This window comes from Otolemur garnettii, unplaced genomic scaffold (genome assembly GCF_000181295.1).
Source record: "Otolemur garnettii isolate 467f Iridium unplaced genomic scaffold, OtoGar3 scaffold00218, whole genome shotgun sequence".
In the NCBI taxonomy this organism is placed as follows: Eukaryota; Metazoa; Chordata; class Mammalia; order Primates; family Galagidae; genus Otolemur; species Otolemur garnettii.
The window spans coordinates 886,349-906,714 of NW_003852613.1; the positions used below are offsets into that span (position 1 = coordinate 886,349).

General features: G+C 48.4%; 1 protein-coding gene across 1 annotated transcript in view; it reads left to right on the forward strand.

Moving 5' to 3' along the window:
* KLHL22 (kelch like family member 22) overlaps positions 1-20,366 on the forward strand; it is a 32,608-nt gene that overhangs the window by 5,042 nt on the left and 7,200 nt on the right. The window contains exons 2-4 of the mRNA XM_003801692.3: positions 3,255-3,420; positions 7,898-8,616; positions 14,824-15,016. Of these exons, the coding sequence (XP_003801740.1) occupies positions 3,255-3,420; positions 7,898-8,616; positions 14,824-15,016 (1,078 nt within the window). The remainder of the gene's footprint in view (positions 1-3,254; positions 3,421-7,897; positions 8,617-14,823; positions 15,017-20,366) is intronic.

Consider the following 20,366-nt stretch of genomic DNA (forward strand, 5'->3'; position numbering starts at 1 on the left):
GTGGCTGGCGCCTTAGCTGGTTGAGCTATAGGCGCCGAGCCTCCATTTTCTCTTTTTAAAAATCTTTTATTTTGAAGTGGCTCCTGTGGAGTAGGGTACTGGCCCCATATGCCGGAGGTGGCAGGTTCAAACCCAGCCCTGGCCAAAAACTAAAAAAAAAAACAAAACACTTTTATTTTAAAAGATTGAGGACAGGTACAGTAGCTAATGGCTATAATCCCAGGATTTGGGGAAGCTGAGGCAGGAGGATCATTCGAGACCAAGAGTTCAAGACCAGCTTCAGCAATATAGCTAGACCCCCATCTCTAAAAAAATAATAATAATAAAGACCAGGTGTGGTGGCTCACACCTGTAATCCTAGCACTTTGGGAGGCCAAAGTGGGTGGATTGCCTGAGCTTAGGAGTTCAAAACCAACCTGAACAAGAATAAGACCCAGTCTCTTAAAAAAATAGCTGGACGTTGTGGTGGGTACCTGTAGTCCTGGCTATTTGGGAAGCTGAGGCAAGAGACTCTCTTGAGACTAAGAGTTTGAGGTTGCTGTGAGCTCTGATGCCATAGCACTCTACCAAGGGCAACAAAGTGAAACTCTGTCTCAAAAAAAAAAAAAAATTGAAAGTTGATTGCGCATGGTGGCACTTGCCCATAGTCTCAGCTACTCTGGAGGATGAAGTGGGAGAATCACTTAAGCCTGGAGGATTGCTTGCACCTACGGGTTAGAGGTTACAGTGAGCTGTGATCATGCTACTGCACTCCAGCTTGGGCGACAGAGTAAGACTCTGTCTCTTACAAAAAAAGAAGTAATGACATCCTTTGCAAAGAGGGAGGCAGCCTTGCGTACATGGGCATCTATCAGTTTCCAAGCTGTATTCTTAAGTAAAAACAAAGTAAGATGCAGAATATGACTGTTCTGATGATAGCTCTGTCCTTAGGAGGGGAACTAACTGATAGCTGGAAGCTGAGAGGAGGGTATTTTCACCACCACCATCGTATATTTTAAATGTGATACCATGTATATATATCAAACATATTACCTAGTCAAAAAGAAATACATTGTGAAAATAGCTATTCTTATCATCTCAGTGTTACTGTCATATTTTAGTCTTTAGCCCCAACCCCCAGCCTTTTATTTCCAAACACCTAATCATCCCTACTTGGATATCCCACAGGTATCTCACACTGACCATGCCAGGACAGGGCTCCCAACTGTCCTATTCCTCTCAGGTTTTCCCTTTTCTTTTTTTTAAGGTTTTATTTATTGATTGATTTTGAGACAGTCTCACTTTATCACCCTCAGTAGAGTGCTGTGGTGTCATAGCTCACAGCAACCTCAAACCCATGGGCCCAAGCGATTCTCTTGCCTCAGCCTCTCAACTAGCCAGGATTACAGGCTCCAGCCACAGTGCCTGGCCATTTTTGTTGCAGTTGTCAGTGTTGTCCAGCTGGCCCAGACAGGCCTTGAACCTGTCAGCCTCGGCAGTGCATGTGGCCGGCGTCATAACCACTGTGCTACAGACGCTGAGCCAGTTTTTTTTTGTTTTTTTTTTTTGAGATAGAGTCTCACTTTATTGCCCTCAGTAGAGTGCTGTGGTGTCACAGCTCACAGTAACCTCCAACTCCTGGGCTTAGGTGATTCTCTTGCCTCAGCCTCCCGAGTAGCTGGGACTACAGGTGCCTGCCGCAATGCCTGGTTATTTTTATGTTACAGTTTGGCTGGGGCCGGGTTCGAATCTACCACCCTCGGTATATGGGGCTGGCGCCCTACCCACTGAGCCGCAGGTGCCACCCATTTGAGCCATTTTTTATGATTTTTTATTTATTTTTAATTTTTTTAGGTTTTCTCTTTTCAGTAGAGAGTCCCTGTTTGCCAGGTGCTTCATCCAGCAGAGACCCAAGTCCTTCTAAGTCCTGCTGGCTTCAGCCTGTCAGCAGGTTCTCTCCTTTGTGCCCCAGAGTTGTCTCAACTGGTGCTGTCCAGCCACACTGACCTCCCAGGGCCAGGGTCACTCCTGGCCTCCAGGCCAGCAGGAGCCTCTGGCTTAACTGGTCATCCATCTTCCAGGGGCCCCTCCTCCAGCACCTGAGTCTGAAGGCTAGCACGTACCACTCTCTGCATAAATTCCTCAAAGCAGCATCTCATTATGCTCAGATTTCAGTCCGGACTGTACCTATCCTAGAGGTAGCAGTACTGTGTCCTGTTTACTTCCTCCTTATCTTGGCTGCTTTGCATGCCAAGCTGTTCCTTGCCCCAGGACTGTGCACTTGTCTCCTCCACCTGGGGTGTTCTCTCCTGGCTGATCCCTTGTGACTCTCAGCCTCATCCTTAGGTCTCAGTACCTGGGAGGGGGGTGTCCCCACCCCTTCTCATTGCCCCACACCCCCACTCCCAGCCAGTAACTCCTAGATCAGGTGACCTGTTGAGTTTCTTTCTAGTATTTTCATGGTCTGAAATCCCTTGTTTCTTTTTTTCTTTCTTATTGTCTCGTCTTTGTTTGCTGATATTAAACTTACACTGAGGAATCTTACCAGTTTACTTCATTATTACTCCTTCTTTTTGAATGCTACTTGGCATTTGTTAGGAGCTAAAAAAAATGTGTTGAATGGAGTGACTTTTATTATTTGTTTCCCGTTAATTAAGTTATTCTATTGAGATGCGCTCTGGACTTGCTACTGCTCTGAGCCAGGAACTGCACTAATGGGCGCAGCACAAAGCAAGCATTAGGGGTGGGTCTGCCTTCCTGAAGCTCACCTGGGACCCCATGGGGCCCATGAAAAGGGAGATGGGTGATTTCCAGGATGGCTGCCCAGACTTGGTCAGGATTCTTTCATGGGACTGCTCCCAAGTATAGGCTGTTTGCTCAGAGCACAGAGCAGTCAGCCCACCTCATGCTGGCCCCAGCATGAACACTTTTTTTTTTGAGACAAAGTCTCACTTTGTCACTCTCCACAGAGTGCTGTGTTGTCATAGCTCACAGCAACCTCAAACTCTTGGGCTTACTCGATTCTCTTCCTTGAGCCTCCCAAGTAGTTGGGACTATAGGCGCCCGCCACAATGCCGAGCTATTTTTTTGCTGCAGTTGTCATTGTTGCTTAGCTAGCCTGGGCTGGGTTCAAACCCACCAACCTCAGTGTATGTAGCCAGCTCCGTAACCACTGAGCTGTGGGCTCCAAGCCGGCATGAACACTCTTGCTCTTTGCAGCCTTGGCTTGTGTCCTGATCAGTATAACTCCATTTTCTTGTCTCTTCACTTTGCAGAGGAATGTTTGCTGGGGGATTGAAGGAGATGGAGCAGGAAGAGGTCCTGATCCACGGAGTGTCCTACAATGCCATGTGCCAAATCCTGCATTTCATATACACCTCCGAGCTAGAGCTTAGCCTGAGCAATGTGCAGGAGACATTGGTGGCCGCCTGCCAGCTTCAGGTGAGGCTTGCCTTGTCAAGCAAGGCAGACCCGCACCCAGGCAGGGTTCCCCATGATGCCCACCAGGCATTAGCATTTGTTGAAAGGTGGGTCAGGAGGGCAGGGACACCAAGCAGTAAAAGAGGCCACAGAGCAGAGAGGACGCTCTGGGGTCATGTCCTGAGAGCTAGAGTGCAGTGCTATAGATACCCCTGACCATGGCTCCTTGTCTGCTTTTGCCCACTGTTCATTTGCTGCTTCCTTCCCTCAGCCTAACTCCCTGCCATTGAAAGGACCCTGGTCGCAGGCAAGTGAACCGACCTCAAGGCCATGTAGGTGGGATGTCCTGTCTCCTTGGGAGTCTGGTGATCTCGAGTGTCCCCAGCATTGCTGCCAAGGCCCTTTCTGCTTGTCCCTGTGCTCAGCTGCTTGTATCTTTTGAAAAACATTTTTCTATTATTGAATTTCAAATAACTTATTTTTTACAGAATTCAAAAGGTTTTCTGAGGCTGCGATAGTGGGTTTACATTCAAATCTTAGTGGTATGGTGCAGATACACAGGGCTCGCCCTGCAGGTGCCTTTGAGCTATCGTCAGAGGCCTAGTCTGGGTTAAAATTCATTTCTTCCCACATTTCTTGAAAGTGAAACAAAATGCTTTGCTGAGTTCATCATTGTGACATCTCTTCAGATGAAAGCATGTTTGGAGCAATTAGAAAAAAAAAACTTAAGTCATAGGAAATTCAACCTATTCAGGGGCACCTGGAGGTCCTGCCCTGCAGAGCAGGGCCCTGGCAGCCTCCCCATTCCCTGTTTTCAGATTGTCAGGTAGGAGGTGTTCCATAACAGAATCTCCCCATGTTCTTTTGTTCAGAGTCTCTTCTGTTTCTACATCCCTGTCATTGTTGCTTGGGAAACCTCAGCCAGTGATCTGCCTTTGCAGCAGTTAACTCCTCTTTCAGCTGCTTCTGGAACATTTCTTTCTCCATGCCTGCTGCCTTCCTGGAGCTCCCTTCCTAGTTGCCTTGTTCTGTATGTCCTATGACTGTCCTGTCCGCACCCCAGACTCAGGCGGGGGGCTCCTTGAGCCCTTCACCTTCTTCATTCCCTATATCCAAATTCAGACAAGTTATCCTTGTCAGTATTGCTTGTAGCCATTGCTGTTCTCTTTTTCCTTTTCTTTCATCTTGGTCCTGGCCTCCATTTCTACCTTCTCTTTCCTGTATCAATCTTGCACACTGATACCAAATCATCTTCCCAAATACTGCTTTCCATCCTCCTCAGTCAGTATGGAGGCCTGTGGTCTCTTTTCACAGGCGTGGCCAGTGCTCCTGGGCCATCTCCTGGGCCATCTCCCTAGTGCCTCCGAGGCCATCTCGGGCAGCAACTCCCTTTTGTTAATTGACATTGGGGGCTTCTCTGCAATACTGATTTAGAGCAGGTTTTACCTGGCATAACAGTGTTGAGTCCATAGGCCTACCAGGTCCTGTTTGTTCATGTAGCTCATGACAGCTGGTGGCTCATGCCTTGTGTGCTGTGCCTTGCCCTTGGCCTGGGATCAGACTCTTCACAGTGTCCCTGGGGTCCTGGTCTGAATCCCAGCAGGCCCATCTCTGTTGGGTCCCAAGCAAATGTTGGCCCTTCTCTGAGCTCCTTGTGGAGCTTCTGCCTGAGCCAGGCCTAGATTGGTTCCCCTGTGAGTCTCTACTGGGCATCAATCAGTCTTGGTACCTTGCAGACAGACTGGGAAGGTGAGGCAGCAGAGTCCGCTCAAGAAGCTGCTGCTCAGGCTCTCAGTCAGCTCTGTTTGCACTCACACTCAATCCAGAGCCTGGTCTTTAGGACCCTGGCCCATGACAAACCAGAAGAAGCGTTTTTACAGGAAGAGGCAAAGCAAAAATGCCTGAAAAGGAGTGAAATGGAAGACTAAGTGAAGACATTCAGGGCTTAATGAGGCATCCTGGGGGACATTTTAGGTAGGCACATCCCTGCCTGAGAGTTGGCAGGTGTCTTCTTTAGCCCTTAAGATATCACCTGGCAAGCAAGCATTTAGGTGTCTTTTGACTTAAAAAAAAAAAAATTAAAAAGAAATTTTTTTTTTTTTTGAGACAGAGTCTCACTTTGCTGCTCAGGCCAGGGCGCTGTGGTGTCAGTGTAGCTCACAGCAACCTCAAACTCCTGGATTAAGTGTTACTCCCCAGCTTCCTGAGTAGCTGGTACTACAGGCACCTGCTCAATGCCAGGCTAAGCTTTCTATTTCTAGTAGATATGGGGGTCTTGTTCTTGCTCAGGATGGTCTCAAGGGATCCTTCCACCTCAGCCTCTAGAGTGCTGGGATTACAGGTGTGAGCCACTGCACCTGGCCTAAAAACGTTTTCTTTCATGGTATTGATAATCTTCAAGTATTAGCAAAATTACTCTATGTAGATAGTTTGCTGATCCTGGATAAGCCAGATATTCACATTTTTAGAGAAACCATTTTGTCCCAGTGAACTCATGGCTGGAATTGTCTCAAAAATCAATGGCAGGGGAGTTCCCACAAGAGAGTGTCCCAAACTGCTCAAAATGGGCTGGTTGGGATTCCAAGGAAAGAAGCCAGTGTGATCACCCCAAAGCTGTATTAGGGGAACTTACATACAGAGTGCTGCAGTGTTTCCTAGCAGTGAACCGCAGGAGAAAAGACGGTTTAACCAGGTGTATCCAAGGTGAGGGAGTTAGGGTATGGGGCTTACATGAGGGTATAAGGAACTTAGCTCTGGCAGGGCAGGTTTCTTTCAGTGTTCTGGACTACAACCTAAGTGTCTATCAGTGCCTGGGGATGTTCAAGGCCTGGTTTTGGGCTCAAGCATGCTGAGAAAATCTTGCAGCTGGCTGGGTCACAGAGAGCATCAAAGTACTCTGTGATTGTCCATTAGGACAAAGAAGGAAAGGTGGGAGATATTGGGGAACCCTAGACAACTTCTAAAATCCTGATTTCTTTCTTTTTTTTGAGACAGAGCCTCAAGCTGCCCCCCCTGGGTAGAGTGCCGTGGCATTACAGCTCACAGCAACCTCCAACTCCTGGGCTCAAGCGAGTCTCCTGCCACTGCCTCCCAAGTAGCTGGGACTACAGGCACCCGCCACAACGCCCGGCTATTTTTTGGTTGCAGCCGTCATTGTTGTTTGGCGGGTCCGGGCTGGGGATTCGAACCCGCCACCTTAGGTATACGTGGCTGGCGCCTTAGCCGGTTGAGCTATAGGCGCTGAGCCATAAAATCCTGATTTCTTAAAGAATTGAATCAACATGCGAGGGTGGTGGCTCACACCTATTATCTGGGAGGCCAAGGTGAGTGGATCACTTGAGCTCAAGAGTTCAAGATCAGCCTGAGCAAGAGTGAGAACTTGTCTTTACTAAAAATAGAAAAATTAGCTGGGCATGGCGGTGGGCACCTGTAATCCCAGCTACTCTTAACTACTTAGGAGGCCAAGGCTGGAGGATTGCTTGAGCCTAGGAGTTTGATATAGCTGTGAGCCAGGTTGAGGCCATGGCACTCTATCCTGGCAACAGTCTAAGACTCTGTCTCAAAAACAAAGAAGCATCTCATTTGCTATACCAGGCGGTTTTCCCCAGAGCCCTTCCCTTTGTCTCTCTTACCCTTCTGTGCTTTGGTTATTTGATCATAGGGGTTACCCTCATTACCAGTTTCCTCCCACCTAAGTGCTGTCCTCTCTTTTGCCTTCCTTTAAAGTCCCTCCCTATGGTTTAGGGAACGGGTGAGGCAGCCACCTAGGAGCCCCTGCACTACTAGAGCCAAGTGGGTCTTCACCCAGGCAGGGGATTTGGCATGGCTTACCTGCTTTGCAAGAATTCTGAGTCAGGTTTCCACATGTGTGCTGGGCAAGTGTCTGGAGCACCCTGCTGGCAGCCCTGAGTGCTCCTGGGGAACTGGGTGGGAGTTCTGGCAGGAGAAAAGAACTGAGTGTGTTTTCAGCCTTTAAACCTTTGGAGAGGCAGACTCTTCTGAGGAGTCCTGGGTTGGGGGGTAGTCCTGGGTCCCTTCTAAAGCAGGACATTTTGGCACTGTGACCATGTGTGCTTCATCCTGTTTCTCTGGAGAGCCAGTACTTTTGATCTAAAAGAGAATTAACATGTATCAAGGGTCTGTTGTATGCCAGGTGGCTCTTATGCACACTCTGGTTTTCAGTGTATTCCTCTGCATTTAACTATCTCTGCTTTATGGATAAGGAAACTGAGGCTCAGAGAGGTTGAGGACATGCTGTGCATCTCTCATTTGGTATGTTTCCAAACCAGGCTTTCAGCTCAGTCAGTCTGCAGTAAGCCACAATTGTCCCCGTCCCCAGTGCGCTGGGAAAGATTGGGGACAGCTGAGGGCTTCTGCTTTACTTTCCCCTCTAGGTGGTCATATTTCTGCTGTCTATGGGCACCCCCTGCTGTCTCCCTGGGCATCCCCATATGCTCTTTGCCAGCCCAGGTGTGAATAAGTGTCGTTTTCTTGGCAGATCCCAGAAATTATTCATTTCTGCTGTGATTTCCTCATGTCTTGGGTGGATGAGGAGAACATCCTTGATGTCTACCGGCTGGCAGAGCTGTTTGACTTGAGCCGCTTGACTGAGCAGCTGGACACCTACATCCTCAAGAACTTTGTGGCCTTCTCGCGGACTGACAAGTACCGCCAGCTTCCCCTGGAGAAGGTCTATTCCCTCCTCAGCAGCAATCGCCTGGAGGTCTCCTGCGAGACTGAGGTGTACGAGGGAGCCCTCCTCTACCATTATACCCTGGAGCAGGTGCAGGCTGACCAAATCTCACTGCAGGAGCCCCCCAAGCTCCTTGAGACAGTGCGGTTTCCCCTGATGGAGGCTGAGGTTCTCCAGCGGCTTCATGACAAGCTGGACCCCAGTCCACTGAGGGACACAGTGGCCAGTGCCCTCTTGTACCACCGTAATGAAAGCCTGCAGCCCAGCTTACAGGGCCCGCATACAGAGCTGCGGTCAGACTTCCAGTGTGTTGTTGGCTTTGGGGGTATTCATTCCACACCATCCACTGTCCTCAGTGACCAGGCCAAGTACCTGAACCCCCTGCTGGGAGAGTGGAAGCACTTCACTGCCTCCTTGGCCCCCCGCATGTCCAACCAGGGAATTGCAGTGCTCAACAACTTCGTGTACTTGATCGGAGGGGACAACAATGTCCAAGGATTCCGAGCCGAGTCCCGATGCTGGAGGTAGGTCAGGGTGCTTGTTTGGCTGCAGGTGATACAGGGGTGTCATGGGCTGAGGGGGCTGGTCATGGGTATGTTACTCAAGGGCACATCAACAAAGGTGATGGTGGCCCCTCAGCTCTCACATGAGCATCATGGCTTGTCAGAATGGCTGTGTTATAGAATGAAATCTAGGTGAATTCAGAGGGCTTGGACTGTGATGAGTTAAGGAAAAGGGGCACCTGGATTGCCTCTTTCTGCGTGTCCCTATTTCTTTTCAGAAACCCTCTCACCCTGGACCCCTGTGTATGTGGCCATGTTGGGGAGGGCCTGGTTGTGAGTGCACTGGGCAGGAGAGGGAGCTGTGGTAGGAAGGGCAGTTAAGGCCTGGAAGGAGAGGACGTAAGAGCTAGAGAGTGCTGGCCAGTGCAGCTGCTTCCTCCCTCTTGGCTTCTCTGAGCTTCACCATCTCTTGTTTCAGCTTCCCTCTGCCAGGCTGCTTTGCTCTTCTCTCCTAACCACCAGCCTAGAGTGGAGCAGGTTTCCTGCTACTGTGCCTGAGCCTGAGTACCTGAGCCTCAGGCTAAATTTGTACCTGGCCCTGCAGCCATCTGTGTGCTGGCACAAGTTCCCTTGGTAGGAGGCTGTTTTCTGAGAGGAGGTTTTGTGTAGACTGCTAAGGTCTGTAGGATGCTTCTAGTTCCGTCTATCAGCTGGGCTATGATCCCACAAATCCATTTCATTGGGCAGAACAAGGGACTATAGGTCAAGTCCCCATGGCCTCAGCTACTATTAGATTTCTAAGGATCCCGCACTGTATCTTGGTGTAAGTGGGAAGTCTTACTCTTCATGCTGAAGATGGTGCTGCAGAAAAAGAGATTCCAATAACTTCCAGCAGCTATGAGCTGGGAGCTGACTGAATTCACGTTCTTGTTACTGTCTTCTGACCTGATCGTGCCACTTGAAGTATGGTGACCTTGACTAGGGAGGAGATTTCTCTGCCACCTCTGCTCAGAGGTTGATAGTGATATGTTGTGATTAAATATGGGGAAGGGCAGGGTTCAGAAAAGAGGAAACTACTATCTTTATTTCCTTCCTTACCAAATGCTGTCCCCAGAGGGTATGGCCACACTGGGTTCAGGCTTCCCTCTGACCAAGCCTCAAAGGTTCTTTTTTAAGTGTTCAATTTCCCAGTTGGAGAGCCAAGGCCAGACCTTTCTGCAATGCACAGATCTGCAAAGCATATCTCTCCAGAGTGTTTCATCCTCTGGCCCTCAGCAGAAGGTGGAGGTGGCTGTGTGCCCAGCAGGGAGCCTGGGCTTTTCCATAGGGCTGTCCCTAGAGGTTTCAGCTGAGGACTCTGCCTCCTCCTGTGCTCTGTCCCCTGTTATGGGCCATTTATTTCAATTCACCTATGATAGTAACCTGGATTTCCTTCTTGGCAAACATATGCTATGAGACCAAAACCAATTTCTGGATAGTGCTAATGTTAGCCCCTATAATAACAACCACAGTGCCAAGTAGAGTTAGAAAGACCAGCCTTGAGGGAGCAGGCACAAGGTGGAGGTGGCAGGAAGGACAACTGCCTGCTACCACTTAACCCAGGGCTCTGTCACGTCTACAGATGGAAAGCCCCAGTAATTTCCCAGTGGACTCAAAATTTAACAAATTATGACAAATCTCTTAACTTGAGTGCTCTAAGAGTTTTGCTTCTTTCTCTTCTTACAATTCACAAACCTTAGAACCTGGAGGTTTTCAGAATATAAGAAAACAAGATTTTGTAGTATATTAGGCTTTGTATTTTGAGGAGTTAATACGTACCAGGTTATGTCTTAAAAGTATCGTTAAAGAAACTTCAACAATAATAATGATAATTTGGGGCTCCGCACCTATAGCACAGTGGTTATGGCGCCGGCAATGTACACCCAGGCTGGCAGTTTTGAACCTGTCCCAGGCCCACTAAACAATAATAACAACTGCAACAAAAAATAGCTAGGCATTGTGGTGGGTCCCTGTAGTCCCAACTACTTGGGAGGCTGAGGCAAGAGAATTGCTTAAGCCTAAGAGTTTGAGGCTGCTGTGAGCTGTGATGCCATGGCACTCTACCTAGGGCAACATAGTGAGACTGTCTCAAAAAAAAAAAAAAAGTAATAATTTGGTTTCTTCCTTAAGCATTTCCATGGCTGTTAATACTTTAAAGTACATTTAAATTTTTAAAAAGTTTTAATGGACATCTAAAACACTGATAGTCATGGAAATGTTTAACTTACGGAAATACAGAAGAAAAACAGTTTACTCAGTTTCACAGGAATCCCCAGAATATATTTGTGCCAACTCTAGAGTTCATGTCTGAGTTACAATGGGATGATTCAAAATCTGGATTAAAGTGACTGTCCTCGGCTCGGCGCCTATGGCTCAAGTGGCTAAGGTGCCAGCCACATACACCTAAGGTGGCGGGTTCAAATACAGCCCGGGCCCACCAAATAACAATGACGGCTGCAACCGAAAAATAGCCAGGCGTTGTGGCGGGCGCCTGTGGTCCCAGCTACTTGGGAGGCTGAGGCAGGAGACTCGCTTGAGCCCAGGAGTTGGAGGTTGCTGTGAGCTGTGATGCCATAGTACTCTACCCAGGGGGATAGCTTGAGGCTCTGTCTCAAAAAAAAAAATAAAATAAAATAAAATAAAGTGACTGTCCTCGTCAGTTTGGGCTGCTCTAACAAACAACAAACATTTATTTCTCATAGTCTAGATACTGGGAAGTTCAAAGTCATGGTATTGGCTGACTCCATCCTGGTAAAGTCCCTTTTTTGCTCTGTTGTCACATGGTAAAGAGAAAGATCTCTGACCTCTTGTCTGATAAGGGCATTAGTCCTCAACATGGGGGCCCTGCCTTCACGACCTTTTCACCCCCAAAAGTCCCACTACTTAATAGCATCATACTGGGGTCAGGGGATCAATATGTGAATTTGGAGGTGCACAAACATGCAGGCCATAGCACTTTTCCCAAAAGAGAAAAACTTTTAAAAGAGAAAAAAGAAAAGCTTTTTCTTTTCTTTCTTTCTTTTTTTAAAGAAAATCTTTATATTCTGAAGGAAAGTTTATTATTATTAGGAAAGTATTACTGGAGGATTTATTCTGAGAAAGTAGAAAACTAATCCAATTATGCAGACAAGATGGGACACAAGACACAGGGTAATAAGAAATGGGCAAAAGTTTGCTTATGTCAAATTTACTAAAGCTATACCCTCTGAAGCTGTGAGGGTGGGAGACCAGAAGGAGCTGTGGAAGCCCCTAGAGGTTCTTGTCTCACTCTGGGGGGAGTTTTAGGCATTGATTGGGCTGTACTGAATAGAGGAACAAGAGATATGTACATAATGGAATACAGAACATGGGAGAGTCAGGAACGGCACCATTCTGGCCAGTTGAAGTGAGTGCTGTGCCCCGAGCCTGGACTGCTGGTGCCCAGACACACCTTCCCCTGGCTCATGTCCCCCACTCATGCAGGTCTCAGATGCCACCTTCTCGGGAAGCCTTTCCTGGTTGCTGGAAGAGCTCTGCCCTCCCCAGTCCCACTAATCAACAAGGCACTCGTTTCCCTATCTCACTTGCTTTTCCGTGTGCTGTCTGTCATTATATTCAGCCCTTGTTTGCTCTGTTTTGCATGTTTTCCATCCTACAGCGGAATGTGGGGCCCTGGCCTCTTGTGGGTCCCTCTGGATCCCCAGCATTATGCACTGTGCCTTGCACACATTGGGGCCAGTGAATGTGGGTGGAGTGAATGATTGATTTCATTGCCAGTAATCCTGCTTCTTTGTTTAATTCATTCAGTAGACAGTGCATGATTTACCCTGAGCCAGAGGCCAGGCTGAGGCCTAGGGATACAGAAATGAACCCTGGACCCTTGGGAATCCCCCACAAGTTAACAAGCCCCTTTTTATGTTCATCCTTTATGATCCTTCTCGATAGCTTTTCTGGGCAGGTAATATCACCTAATTGGATAGGTGCAGAATTAGTTGAAGCTCAGGCACACGCAGCTAAATGGGGCAGAGCCTGGATTCACACCCTTCAGTGCAGCCCAGGTGCATGTTTTCTCTCCTGGTGCCCCACATCCTGAGATTCCTGTCCACTGTCTTCCTGCCTGGTGGAGAGGAGGCCGGCCATGAGGCAGGGCAGAGGGACATAGCTGCAGAGCAGGCTAACTGTGTTTTGGGGGAAAGAGGAAACTGGTCTCTTCCCTGACCAGCATAGGGCACAGGCCAAAGAAAACTTTGTTTACTCTCTCTGAGCCAGTAAGCCAGTTAGACTTGCTCTCTTTGGAGTAGGTCTTCCGCTAGAGAAATAAAAGCACTTGTCTTACAGAGGCTGTAACTATATGTGGGCTGTTGGACAAGGAGGCTGCAGAAGCAGGAGCTGGTTGGATGCTGAAGCCTGGTATTGGCTCAGGGGAAAGGGTCAGATGCAGGTCAGGGAAAGGGGGGCCTTCAGGCCCACGGGGTCCTGGCCCTTCATGGCTCTGTGCTCATCTATACTCACCTAGCAGCGCACTTGCCTGCTTGCTCCTTGGGGCCCAGCTAAGTGCCCGGTCTGGGGCATGGAGAGAAAGGGAGGAGGGGACCCCAAGGAAGTGGGGCAACCCTGAGGCCAGAAGGGCTGGAAAGGTGGGTATGGGCAGGGGCTGTGAAGGACCTGGGGTGCTGGGCCCAGGCCGTTGGCTTTTGGTATGGGTAGAACACTGAGGGCAGGTGAGCAGCCAGGTGGAGAGGGCTGGGAGCATTTGCACCATGGGCCCAAGTGCAGGAGAAAACAGCTGGTAATATTAATAGTCCTAGGTGACTGCGATCACCCCTGGTGGAGAATCAGGAGCTCTCTGAAGTGGGTGAGCAGCTTGAGGGGACTGTGCCAAGGGTGGTGCTTAACTCTATGAGGAGTGAGGGACAATCTCACAGCTTGGGGTAGACTTTTTTTTTTTTTTAACAAAAGTTGGGAAGGAGAGAGGGCAGGGCTGTGACTTGGGGATACTTGCATCTCCCCTGAAGGGAGCATGGAGTGGCCCTGATATCTGCAAAGGGAGTTATAGCAGCAATATTGGGGATTCCTGCTCAGCCGTAGCTCAGCGTCCATCCCACCCTCCCACGCCTGGTGTCTGGGCTGCCAAACATTGCAGGCTCCTCCTGTGCAGCCCTCACCCAGCAGCCCACCTTCCTAGGCCAGAGTCCTTTAGTCTCATGGCCTGTTGCAGCCAGCCCAGCATGTGTTCCTCTTGCAGAGGGGTGTCCTTAAATCCCACAGGACCCTGCTCTCACAGAGCCTGTGCTCCATGGTGGGAGTTAGCCCCTACTTTCTCAGAGGGGGACCTTGAGGAGTAGAGAGGATACCCTAGTTGAAGAGGTCAAGAAAACTGTGGGGGCTGCAGCATGGCAGAGGAGGTAGGAGGGGGGTGACAGGAATCTGGTGCATTCTGCCACACCCAAGGGCCTGTGGGTGCTGTGCACAAGGTGTGCCTGAGCAGACCACTTGTGATGGAGGTTGGGGTTTAGGGAGGGAGGGGCTGATGCATCCATTCCCCCAAGAGGCTGCTCCTGGGGCCTTCCAGAGTAGGCCAGGGCCATGTGCGAGGACCACGTGGTGAGACAGGTGAGATGGAGGTGGCTGTAGAAACAGCTGTTGGGGCAGCGCCTGTGGCTCAGTGAGTAGGGCGCTGGCCCCCATATACCACGAGTGGCGGGTTCAAACCCGGCCCTGGCCAAACGTCAACCAAAAAAATAGTTGAGCATTGTGGCAGACACCTGTGGTCTCAGCTACTCAGGAGGCTGAGGCAAGAGAATCGCCCAAGCCCATGAGTTGGAGGTTGCTGTGATTTGTGTGACCCCACGGCACTCTACCAAGGGCAACAAAGTGAGACTCTGTCTCTACAAAAAAAAAAAAAAAATAGAAACAGCTGTTGGACAGCCTGGGTGGACAGTTGGTAGGCTAGACACTACCCAAGAGGTTATACCTGGAAGAGACCAGCATCACAGAAACCTAGGGGCCTTGCAGGCTATGTGTGTGAGCACACCTGCACTCAGGTGTGTAGCAGCCTGCTGGCCTACATATGGGTCAGTGTGCACTGGAAGGGAGCAATTAGGACAAGTTTAGAGCAGGTTGTGGTGAAGGGGGACCAGGGTCAGAACAAGAGGTGCAGGTGCAGGCTCCCTGCATGCAGTAATGTACCGTCCTTGTATCCCCTCAAAGGTACGACCCACGGCACAACCGCTGGTTCCAGATCCAGTCCCTGCAGCAGGAGCACGCAGACCTGTGTGTGTGTGTTGTGGGCGGATACATCTATGCTGTGGCAGGCCGAGACTACCACAACGACCTGAATGCTGTGGAGCGCTATGACCCTGCCACCAACTCCTGGACGTACGTGGCCCCACTCAAGAGGGAGGTAAGGAAACTCTTAGAGGGGCTGTCTCCTGCCTGATTGCCTTCCCAAGGTTGTGCCGAGTGAAAGGCCCAGGTATCAGCGCCAGTGCCAGGTCATGGTTCCAGAGACCCTGCATTGAATGCATTGATGGGAGCTCCTTGAGCTTCCGAGACCCTCGGGGAGAGGGTTCATGGATTATCCAGACCCCACTTCCCAGAATTGAATTCTCCTTCTTGAAACTCACATGCTCAGATCCTGTCACATCACCTGGGCCCTTATAGGCTGCTTTAATCCTATAATTTCAACATAGATAGAAACTTTCCCCTTCTTTATACCTTCCCACAGCTGAAATGAGTGAGGATATTTCCAAAGATGTTGAACAGAAGGGACCCTGGAGAGGTGATGGCTCTCAGCCACCTGGCTTACTGGCCTATCCTCAGACTTCTCCCCAGTGGGCTCCCTGGAGAGTGGGGCCCTTCAGAGCCAAAAAATACTTTTGATTTTTTTACTTTTTCTATTACAAAACAAAACAAAACAAAACTTTGCTCTAGCTATGTGACAGTGAGACCCTATCTCAAAAAAGAAAAAGTTTGGGCACGGCGGCTCACGCTTATAATCCTAGCACTCTGGGAGGCCAAGACAGAAGGATTGCTTGAGCTCAGGAGTTTGAGACCAACCTGATCAAGGGTATGAGACCCTTTCTAAAAATAGAAAAATTAGCTGGGCATTATGGTGGGCACCTGTATTCCCAGCTACTCAGGAGGCTGAGGCAGGAGAATCACTTGAGCCCAGGAGTTTGAGGTTACTGTGAGCTAGGCTGACACCACAATATTCTACCGAGGGCAACAGAGTAAGACTTTGTCTCAAACAACAACAACAAAAATTACATGCATCTTACATAATACCTTGCCTTATTCTAATTTGAAGATGTTTAAAATTAAGTTAATTGCGCAAAGGTAATGCTTTATCTATGATTTGGGGGTACTTGGACCTGGTACAAAAACCAGATATAGGGAAGAAAGAGGCTTTGGTGCCCCCACCACTTCTTTGAGAACAGGATTGTATTACCCTGCTAGTATTACCATGGCATTTGCAGAGGACCTACTGTGGGTAAGGCACAACTTCAGGGATCCCCAAGCATCCCAGAGGCAGAGAATGGTGTGGAGGTTGTGCATGCTGTCAAGGTCCTGGGCTCTGTCTGCACTTGTTGGGAGAGCTTAATGAGAGCCCTAGCCTTTAGGGACCTCTTTCCACTATATCTCACCCTGCCTAAGGTCCCTGGGGACAGGCTTTGACTTCAGGGGGCTAGGGGTGGTATCTCCTTGATAGGTGTGTCTGAAGACTTCTGGCTGGTCTTCCTTCTCTCAACCTTTCAGGGTCACTGGAGTCATTGGCACAGCCAATACAGAGTCTTGTCTTATAAGCTGCTATCTGTGAGCTATGGCCTGCCCCTTGCTCCTCTGCTTCTTTGGGAAAAAGAAGCCTTTTTGGTAGAGGGACATTCCCTATCTTCATCCTGGGTAAAGGAGCAGATTTTGCAGGACAAAGACCAGAGATTCCTTGGGACCCAGTGGACATGGAGGGCTCCTGAATCCCATTCTAGGAGATGAGAGGGTGCCTCCTGGGCAGATGGGGGAGGGGCTTGAGCCGTGTCTTTGTCTGGGTCTGCAGGGGGAAGCTGCAGTTCTCCAGCTTGGCCACAGAGGGGCAGGCTTAGCCTTCAACCAGCTGTGCACCCTGGCTGTCAGTGTCTGGCCCTTCCTCCCTGCCTGCTCCCAGTTATTCCTTCCTAAGCACATTGTACCAAGTGGTGACAAGAAATGACAAAGACACCCCTCCATGGTGTATACAGCCTTGTAGGAGAGACTACTTTTATTCACCTAATAAATCAGTAAAGTTGTTACAATTGTGGTAAGTGGGATGAAGGAAACAAAGAGAGAGAATTGAAGGATTTCCAGGGAGGAAGCTCTGGCAGGATGAATCCAGAAGGGCTGTCTGGGAAGGTCCACCTTAGGAGATGTAGACTAAGGCCTAAAGGAAGGCAAGCATCCATTTGCAGAAGGACCTTCCAGAGCAGGAGGGGAAACGTGGTGAGTGCCAGCAAGGAGAGAGAAGTCTGATGAGCAAGAACAGAGTGAACAGAGCAGGCCTTTCGCCGTCATGGGGTCCAGGCACAGATGAAAGTGGCTTGTCCTGGGGTGTGACTGAGGAAATGGGGGGAGTAGGTATATTCAGGGTATGTTTGGAGGTAAACTGACCAGACTTACTGATGGGTCAAATATTGGGGAATGAAAAGGGATAGATAGATCATGGAAGCATCCCAGAATCCAGATGTGAGCACCTGAGTGGATGGCTAAGCCCCACACAGGAGGACAGACAGATGGGCTTGGGAGTAAAGGAAAGGTTCCATCTAGAACATGATCAACATGAGGGGCTGGGAACATCCAACCAGAGGCGTCAGTTGATATTGATAGTCTGAAGCTCAGGGGAAAGTTCTGACGTGAAGAAACGTGAAGGATTCAGCAGCACATGATGGTGATCTGGCAGTGGCAGTGGTTATGATCAGCTCAGAGGAACAAGGACAGTTGACAGGTCAGTCATTAGAGGAAGGCAGGTGGGAGACCTGCCGTATAGCCAGATGGGTCCACAGGTCCTGGAGAAGGCAGGTGTGCAACTACCACAGGAAGTCATTAGTGTGGGGACTATCGAGGGTACAGACCCACATCGCTCAGAAATAATTATTAACTGAGGGAAAGGCTGTCATGTGACTTTACCCTCACTTGTGTATTCAGGGAGTTCTGTTAGGTAGAGTCCCACCAATGTGTCTTTTTTCTTTTTTTTTAATTGTAGAGACAGGGTCTGACTATGTTGCCCAGGCTGATCTTGAACTCCTGGTCTCAAGTAATCCTCCCACTTTGGCCTCCCAATGTACTGGGATTACAGACATGAGCCAACATGCCTCACCCTACCAATGTGCCATTATTAAGAACTAGCAAGGATCTGCTGTTACTACTGTGTTTGACATAGCCAGTGAAATCAGACAGGAAAAGAAAATAAAGGCATGCAAATTGAAAAGGAAGCAATAGAACTGATTATATTGACACAGATGACACAACTGTCAAAAATCTAAAGAAATCTACTAAAAAAAGAAAACAATCCAAGGCCTACTAAAGTGAGTTTGGTAAGATTGCAAGATACAGTATAAACACAAAGTTTTATTTGTATATACATAAATAGTATATATCACATATGTACTAACAATGGCACTGAAATTAACACATAGTACAGTTTAAAATTGCTCAAGTAAATGAGATGCTTAGATATAAATCTAACAAAAATACAAGACTAGTATGCTGAATACAATCAAATGCTGATGAAAGAAATAACATGGCTCAGCGCCTGTGGCTCAAGCAGCTGAGGTGCCAGCCATATCTACCTGAGCTGGAGGGTTTGAATCCAGCCCCGGTCTGCCAAACAACAATGACGGCTGCAACCAAAAAATAGCCGGGTGTTGTGGTGGACACCTGTAGTCCCAGCTACTTGGGAGGTAGAGGCAGGATAATCGCTTGAGCCCAGGAATTGGAGGTTGCTGTGAGCTGTGATGCCATGGCACTCAATCCAGGGTGACAACTTGAGGTTCTGTCTCAAAAAAAAGAAAAAAGAAATAACAGAACTGGGGCTCAGCACCCATAGCACAGTGGTTACAGCATCAGCCACATATACAGAGGGTGGCAGGTTCAAACCTGGCCCGGGCCAGCTAAACAACTGCAACCAAAAAATAGCCGGGTGTTGTGTTGGGCGCCTGTAGTCTCAGCTATTTGGGAGTTTGAGGCAAGAGAATGCTTAAGCCCAAGAGTTGGAAGTTGCTGTGAGCTGTGACGCCATAGCACTCTACCAAGGGTGACATAGTGAGGGCGACAAAAAAAAGCAAGAAATAACAGGACTGGGTGTGGCAGCACACACCTATGATCCTAGGCAACTGGGGAGGCAAAGGCAAGAGGACAGTTTGAGGCCAGGAGTTTGAGGTTGCAGTGAGCTATAATCATGCCATGGCACTTCAGTCTGGGCAGCAGAATGAGATCCTGTCACTTTAAAAAAGAAATAAAAGAAAAAGAAAATCTCCAGGATCAAGGACTAAAGCAAGGGATTTTTAGATTTGTCCTTAAAAGCACAAGCTGTTAAAAAGAAAAATTGATGGCTTGGTGCCCATAGCACAGTGGTTGGTTCCATACACTGAGGCTGGTGGGTTCAAACCCAGCCTGGGCCAGCTAAGCAACAATGACAACTGCAATAGAAAAATAGGTGGATACTGTGGTGGGCACTTGTAGTACCAGCTACTTGGGAGGCTGATACAAGGGAATTGCTTACACCCAAGAGTTTGAGGTTGCTGTGAGCTGTGATGCACCCTACTGAGGGTGACACTATAGTGAGACTCTGCCTCTAAAAAAAAAAAAAAAGAAAAAGAAAATTGATAAGTTGAACTTATCAAAACTAAAAATTTTTTCTCTGAGGAAGACCTTGTTAAGAAGTTGAAAAGAAGCTACAGAGTGAGAGAAAATGTTTGCAAACCACATCTTCAACAAAGGACTAGTACTAGTATCTGATATATGAAGAGTTCCTAAAACTCAAAGAGCGCAAAAGACTTAAAGAGATGTTTACTGAGGAGGATCTACAGATGGCACATAGGTGCGTGAGGAGATGGGCAACATCGTTGGCCCTTAGAGAAGTGCCAATTAAAGCCATAGCTAGAGATCCACCTACCAGAATGGCTAAAACAAAAAGTAGTTATAACATCAAATGCTGGTGAGTATTCAGGGAAGCTGATCACTCATGCTGTGTTGCTGGTGAGAAGGTACAATTGTGCAGCCACTCTAGAAAAGAGTTTGGCAGCTTCCAACTATCATGCAACCCAGTGGTTACCATTTGGGGTGTTTGTTCCAGAAAAATGAAAGCTTCTCTGTACATGAATATTAACACAGCTTTATTGGTGGTAGCCAGAAATTGGAAACAAGTCAGATGTCCTTCAACAAATGACTGGTTAAACAAACCATGGTAGATACACTTGGAATATGCATATTGCTTAGCTGTAAAAAGTAACCAACTATGGGTACAGGTTCATTATCCCTTATCCAAAATGCTTGGGACCAGAAGTGTTTTGAATTTCAGATTATTTTCAGATGTTTGACTATTCACATACTTACCAAATCAGCATCCCTAATCCAAAAATTTGAAATACTTCAATGAGCATTTTCTCTTCTTTTTTTTTGAGATAAGAGTCTCAAGCTGGGCTTGGCGCCTGTGGCTCAAGCGGCTAAGGCACCAGCCACATACACCTAAGGTGGCGGGTTCAAGTCCCCAGCCCGGGCCCGCC